General features: G+C 41.8%; 1 protein-coding gene across 1 annotated transcript; it reads right to left on the reverse strand.

The window, feature by feature from the left end:
• Nucleotides 1-2,355: 2,355 nt before the first annotated feature.
• On the reverse strand, nucleotides 2,356-6,690 carry LOC123191356 (probable serine/threonine-protein kinase PIX13). The gene is made up of 6 exons (XM_044604128.1): nucleotides 6,609-6,690; nucleotides 5,449-5,819; nucleotides 5,203-5,338; nucleotides 4,804-4,946; nucleotides 3,015-3,138; nucleotides 2,356-2,762 (listed from the first exon to the last, which is right to left on the reverse strand). Exons 1-6 carry the CDS (start codon nucleotides 6,688-6,690, stop codon nucleotides 2,356-2,358), a joined length of 1,263 nt encoding a protein of 420 aa, XP_044460063.1.
• Nucleotides 6,691-7,320: the final 630 nt, after the last annotated feature.

A 7,320-nucleotide genomic window follows, 5' to 3' on the forward strand; every position in this document is an offset into this window, starting at 1 on the left:
AAACTTCATATGCGAGTATACCGGTTGACTATGTATATTACAAAAATAAATTCATATTTTTTTATTTTTTTAGCATTTTTTTTAATTTACTATTCATAAAAGATGTGCGCGCACCCATGTTCATCAAATCAGTGGCCATATAAATAACGCCATATAAAGATTAAATATGGCACGATCCAAACAATAAGCATACCACAAAAAATCATATGAGTGTTAGAGTCGGCCCGTGGGGTTGCATAAGCCACAAGTGGTGACCCTGGCCCAATGAAAGGGAAAATCTAGCTAAACTATGGGTGTCCTTATTGGCTGCCCAACCTTTGAAACAAAACTTGCAATTGAAATTAGCTACCCTGGCGTGAATCTCTTCAACAATGATTCCATGACGTCCTCTGCTCCTTCCTTCTATATCTTTCACAACGTGTTGTGCGTCTGATACAACAATTATACTTTGGAGCCCAAGATATGCTGCAAGTGCAAAGGCTTCGCGGCAGCTAGGGAAGCAGCTCCGAACAAACGTTTCGCCCCCTCTTGATCGCACGCGAGGGAGGGGGGGAGGCAACATATCTTCTTATAAAAACAAAGGAAATCATAAATTTATAAAAATTACATTATTATGAAAATATGAAAAATACCACTACTTTATAAAACTTCCATTTTTTCTAATTTATAAATTTACAATGGTATGTTTAGAAAATGTGCCGCGAGATCTATAAAAATATAAATTTATGAAATTTGCCATGGAGATGTTTCACGGTGCAAAAATGCCATGTTTTTTGGATTTTCTTATTTTTACCTAGACATAAACAAAAATGTCCATGTGTAAAATTTTGCTTTATTTGGTCCGCTGCACAAAAATTTACTTATAAAAAATGTCGTGTCAATGAAAAAAGTTGTCATGTCAATAAAAAATGAAATTTTCGTCCACTTAATAATAAAACCGTCATCCTCTTGATCATAAAATTGTCATACAAATCTATATCTATACCTGCTAATAAAGGAAATAGGTATTCTTGGTCCATCATGCTTTTTTGTATAAAACCTCCTGATGTTTCTGATAATCAACCTGTTGTCCAGTTTTAAATCGGATTTTTGGTTTCAAAGAGAACCCCCTGATGGTTTTTGGTAATCAACCCACGAATCAGTTTTAAGTTAGATTTTTGTTTTTTATAGGAAACACCCTGATATTTTGGTTAATCAATCCGCGGTACATATGAAATGTTTTATAGAAGTATTCATATATTTTAAACCCTAACTTCAAATTTAACATGTTATATATGTAGTTTGATTAGAAAAATATTTAGAATCTAAATATAATGTTATTTTGCATGTTGAACATTAAAAAAATGCAATTTAGGATGCAACCTCAATCAGCGCATGATCTGTCTTTCTTTCGTACTAGTGCCGATCCGGATTGGAAATGAACACCATAGCAAAACCAGGATTGAAGACGAAACAAACATCTATAACCACACATGCATACCTCAGGAAAACCTCACATGAAAAAACCAGATTTCTCATCTTATGCAGAGAGAGACGCCTTAGGATTGACAACATTCAAGCACTTTGTCTTGGGTCATGGTTATTGGGTTAGGAAGTGGTATTTTTTCTCTCATTGCAACACACAGGGACTCTTTTGCTAGTAATAATAAAAACATAACCCTCTCAATAATAGAACTGTCATCCTATTAATATTTAAACTCCATGCTCTCAATAATAAAAGTGTCATGCTCTTAATAATAAAAATGCCATGTTATTAATAATAAAAATGGCATGCTATTAACAATAAAACTGTAATCCTCTTAATAATAAAAATATCGTGTTATTAATTATTAAAATGTCATGCTCTTAATAATAAAACTGCCATGTGAGGAAGTAAAAAAACATACTATGTTGATTTCAACAATGAAAAATATATTCAACTGCTAAAAATAGCCTTTACAAATAATAATAAAATACAAATGATGAAAAAGCACAAATACCTCGGTCAGCCGGCTAGTTATATTACACTTTGGATTCCGCCACCTTAACTAACACACAAGTGGTTCCGTAGTATCGCCTTAGCTACTTGTGTCATTGCAAACCTACTCCTTGTGGGGGCTCTCCAAAATCGTAATTTACGTTTCCCTCGACAACAAAAAAAACTATAGAAGGACTAGAGAGGGATTAATGTAATGCGATGGATGTATTATTAAGCCTTAAAGGCTAGTATATATAGAGTACAAGGGCAAGACGCCTCTCCTAGAGACAAGATAAGAATCATATAAGAAAAGAATACAATCAATCTTAACAAATCATAACCTACAATAATCTATACGCCAACAAAAACAAATCGAATTTTACGTTGAAACTGAAAGATCAGTGCAATATAGCTGTACGTGTAGGTAAACGCGCATGCGTGCGCCCGTGCACAGTCCGCGCGGTGGCCCGAGGCGAGATGAGCCTGTGTGGTGGCGGCTTCATGCGCTCGATCATCTCGAGCGCCGCGACGACCTCGGCCATGGAGGGCCGGTTCTTGGGGTCGCCGGCGAGGCAACTCATCGTGAGTTGCGCAGCTAGCAGGGCGGCCCTCGACGTGTACTGCCCTTCCAGGTGCGGATCTACCAGCTGCGGCAGCCTCCGGCGGTCCGCCAGGTACGGCTTGGCCCAGTTCACGAGGTTGAGCTGCGGCGCCGGCCGGGCCGTGTCGAGCGCGCGCAGACCGGTGAGCATCTCCAGCAGCACCACGCCGAACCCGTAGACGTCGCTCTTCACGTACAGGTGACCTGCACACACACACGCTGGGTTTTGAGCAACAACAAAAAATAGCACGCTATACAAAGCATGTCTTCTAAATTACGCTATCGGTGTGTTATACATAGCATATGCTATTAATGAGATATTGTACCCTAATTTACTTAGTGAGACAGTTCTCTACACACTGTAGCATACGCTATTAGTGATGCTATAGCGCGCTATTTTTTGTTTTGAGTGGTGACGAGGCTAACTAAGATGGGCGAGTGAGAGTGGTACGGCACCTGTGGAAACGTACTCCGGTGCAGCGTAGCCGTAAGTGCCCATGATGCGGGTGGTGACATGGCTGTCGCCGTCGGCCGGGCCGTTCCTGACGAGGCCGAAGTCGGATATTTTGGCATTGTAGTGCTGCATGACGTACGCACCCAACGTACAACACGTACGTGCGTGGTCAGTTGACTATATATATATAGAGAGAGAGAGAGCAATGCTATTCTTACGTACTCGTTAGACAAAAATCTTAGAGTGAAATGCGCCACTAATTCACAAACTTAAATGGATTGCACACTTTAGGCCAACAACTCAAGAAGTGATCGTATTTAGTCCGCACACTCGTTGATTTGATCAAATAAGGGCAAAACCGACCCGACCGAGAAAAAACCGGCTACACGGATGCTATGTCATCGATCCTTTGACTGCTGTGAATTCATTATTTTTTATAGGGGTCTATTTGCAAAAGTGGATGTGTTTTTTCTCATAAACCATGCTAACGTCATTTGGAATGAAAAAACTATTAATAGTTTCCCAGGACTTGAACCTTGGCCGTTCACCTTAGACAATGCCTCAGTGACCACTGGAACACCGCGTTTCAACACTATAATATGCTGCTCAGTGTGTATATATACATATCTATATATATTTACGTATAATTAGGAGAAAAAATAAATATTAAAACGCATGTTCTGAGGATTTTTGAACACAGTCCGTCTAGTTTAGAAATTGGCTTCCAGACCAATAACACCATGAAGCGATTTATGTTCCAATAAGCATCCTTTTGCTGTACATGTATATACACTATGAACTGATTTATGTTCCAATAGATCGACAATATAAAATGTCACATTCAATATATAACTCACAGTTCAAACAATATATAAAATGTGACTTCAATTTCAATAGCATTTGTAAGGCAACAGTCAAGCGAAACATAAGGAAAGAGATCGCCTGATTGAAAAACGATCGGACGAGAACGCCTGTTTTTTTCTCTCTCCTGATTCTACGTGAAAATATATATACTGTGATGCATAACAATGTGCAAACCTGTTGTTGTTGCAGTGGTCATTGAGACAGTGGAAAAACCTGCCAATTCGCAAATAGACCCCTGTAAAGGATAGTGAGTTCACGAGCAGTCAAAGGAATGATGACATGGCATCCACGTGGTCGGTTTTTTCCCTGTCGGGCCGGTTTTGGCTTTATTTGATCAAAGCAACGAGTTTGCGGACTAAATCCGATCACTTCTCGAGTTGTTGGCCTAAAATATGCAATCAGTTTGAGTTTATGGACTAGTGGCGTATTTCACTCAAAATCTTAGGTAGAAGGTGTGCGTAGGAATAACATTTTTGTTGACTATATAGGCGACTGTACATTTTATATAGGATTGCATATTCCAAACGGACTAGGTTCAAATCCTAGCCAACACAATTTTCTAATTCTTTTTTCACTCCAAACGACGTTAGCATGGTTTATGAGGAAAAACCGGCCAATTCGCAAATAGACCCCTGTAAAGGATAGTGAGTTCACGAGCAGTCAAAGGAATGATGACATGGCATCCACGTGGTCGGGTTTTTCCCTGTCGGGCCGGTTTTGGCTTTATTTGATCAAAGCAACGAGTTTGCGGACTAAATCCGATCATTTCTCGAGTTCTTGGCCTAAAATATGCAATCGGTTTGAGTTTATGGACTAGTGGCGCATTTCACTCAAAATCTTAGGTAGAAGGTGTGCGTAGGAATAACATTTTTGTTGACTATATAGGCGACTGTACATTTTATATATAATTCATATATGCACGTGTACCGTGTCGAGGAGGATGTTGGAAGACTTGAAGTCTCGGTAGATGACATGCTTGTCGGACGAGTGCAAGAAGGCGAGGCCGCGTGCGGCGCCGATGGCGATCCGTAACCGTAGGGCCCAGGAGATTGGATGGACGGAGCTGCCTTCTCCTACCAAGAAACATACATACCCCCTCAGTTTACCATCTCTTTCACTTTTCCCTCAAAGATGTGACCTTGGCACCACATCAAAGTTTGTTTTTGTGTGGTGCGTATAGACCATCCCACCACACTTACTAAGAATAGCCAATCCAAAGCGGCTGTCAAAAAGAGTCACAACTCCAATACACATAAAATCAAACAAGCGAAGTTACAAAGAAACAGACGTGCAAGACTACTAAAGTAGTTGCAGCAGGGGACTCACTTCTGAAGAGATGATTCTCCAAGCTCCCCTTGGCCATGAACTCGTAGACAAGCAAGAGCTCCCTCTCCTCCAAGCAGTACCCCAGCAGCCTCACCAGGTTCGGATGCGACATCCTCCCAAGGAAGTTCACCTCACACTGCAAAAAACATTAATTGTGTACTTATCATTGCCTATTCTCTAAATCTCTAGATGGGGAATCCACTTCAACAGTTCAATGCTGATGTTAGCGTGTGCATGTGTAAGCACCTGCCATTCTTCCAGGCCCTGGCTGCTCCCCGGTTTGAGCTTCTTGACGGCAATAACCATGGCGCTGCCAACACCGCTGCTCGTGGGGTTCATCGTCTTCTTGTCGACCCAGCCCTTGTAAACCCTCCCGAACCCGCCCTCACCCAGGACGGTGTCGGGCTTGAAGTTCCTGGTCGCGGCCTTGAGCTCGGCGAACGTGAAAATGCGCAGGTTGGGCACCTCCAGGATCACGCCCTCCTCCGGCTCCAGGAAAGCCGCTGATATGTTGCCAGCGCCATTAGTACTTCTGCTGGTGATGACGCTCATGGACGAGCCCTGGGATTGTCTGGCATTGGGTGCAGACATGGGTGGAAGACTGCGGCTTGCGGTTGCTACACAAACAAGAGATCAGTGAGACAGAGAAGAGAGAGCTGAATTAGCAAAAGGTGGCAAGCTGCTGCAACAACAAATAGGCTAGACGTTCCATATGAATTTAATATACTACCCTTTCTCAAGAAAATAAACAAACAGGTAAGCCTCTTCGGTTTATGGAAATTTCATTGGAATTTGGAAGGATTTAGTTCCTTAAGTTTTTCTCTACAATGTTTGTTTGGTCTGTAACATAGGACTTTTTCGGTGATCTACTTTGAACGCAAAGTCCGAACGGCCACGATAAAGGGCACCGTGTAGCTTGAGCTACCAAAAACTGCACTCTTTGAATGCAGTTTCAAAGAAAAGAAAATTTGAATCGGAGTCTAGCCTCATGGAATAATGATTTCTAATGATGGCATACACCTAATAATTGAAAAATTATTGTGATTTTCCCTTGGCATCCACAAACAACTTATATTACATATTTCTAAATTTTTAATTTCTATAGGAGCTAACATGCATACTATAACTTCAAATTTCTGCTCCGAGTCTTTTAGAATCACTTAGAGCAAAGAGGATAAAAAAGACTACACTGAAGTAATCAATTGGCACAGACAAAACAAACTAACATGATCTAATAAAGAAATCACAGTTCTGAATTACTCCCCCCGTCTCAGAATATAAGATCGTTTATCAAACTTTTTTCAAACTAACATAGTTTGAGAAATGATCTTATATTATGAGACGGAGGGAGTAATTAATTAAGCAATAAATGCATGTTCGGATGAAGAAGTGGAAGTAACTACTACCTTGGAGTTGGAGTTGTCCATGGTGGCCCGGTGTGTTCACCCCCTCTAATTCGGTTTCCTCGGAGCCGAAGCAGTTCCCCATGGAATTACAGCAACGGCAGTGGATCTGATCTCTACCTGTAGAGACTGATGTCTTCTTCCAGCTGGTGCTCCTCCTCTCTGCGTCGTCGTTCCTGCTGGTAGTATATAAAAAGCCTCCGCTCTCCTCCCGTGGAAAAGCCAACCCCCTACGCGTTATGGAAGACCTTGCCAACATTGGCGCCGTCGTCTTGGGGATCTTGTTTGTGCGTACTACTAAGTAGCATGGGCTAGCTGCTGCATGTGTGCTACTGAGGTGCTCCTTTGACCGCCAAACGTACGGCACGTCGATCTCTCTCATGTGCTTCCTTCCAGGCAACTCGCAGGGTGGAAGTGGAGCGAAGTGGACTTTGGATTCGGTAAACAAAGGTGATTTTAGAGACGGTGTGGTAGAATCTCGCCATACAAGGACATGTTAGTACGGGCTCTGGCTGAGTTAGGTAAATAAACGAGACTGGAACCGGACCTCACAAAATCCGGCCCCAAAACATCGGCGGAAGCACGCGGGCGCTTCCGTGGACATTGACCGGTTAGCACTCAAATGTTCTGTTCCATAGTCGAATACCTTATTGTAAATCATCAAATTCAGACAATTATATGCAATGTAAAACCTAGTGAAATCTTCGCCGTCGGC

Source organism: Triticum aestivum, chromosome 2A (genome assembly GCF_018294505.1).
Source record: "Triticum aestivum cultivar Chinese Spring chromosome 2A, IWGSC CS RefSeq v2.1, whole genome shotgun sequence".
NCBI lineage: Eukaryota > Viridiplantae > Streptophyta > Magnoliopsida > Poales > Poaceae > Triticum > Triticum aestivum.

What these genes read in the sequence shown, in the direction of transcription:
- LOC123191356 (XM_044604128.1), bottom strand. Translation starts at nt 6,690, where the DNA reads ATGGGGAACTGCTTCGGCTCCGAGGAAACCGAATTAGAGGGGGTGAAC. An exon ending in AGGGCCTGGAAGAATGGCAG is followed by an intron (nt 5,339 to 5,448) that starts GTGCTTACACAT and finishes TGTTTTTTGCAG; the next exon opens with TGTGAGGTGAACTTCCTTGG. An exon ending in GGAGAATCATCTCTTCAGAA is followed by an intron (nt 4,947 to 5,202) that starts GTGAGTCCCCTG and finishes TCTTGGTAGGAG; the next exon opens with AAGGCAGCTCCGTCCATCCA.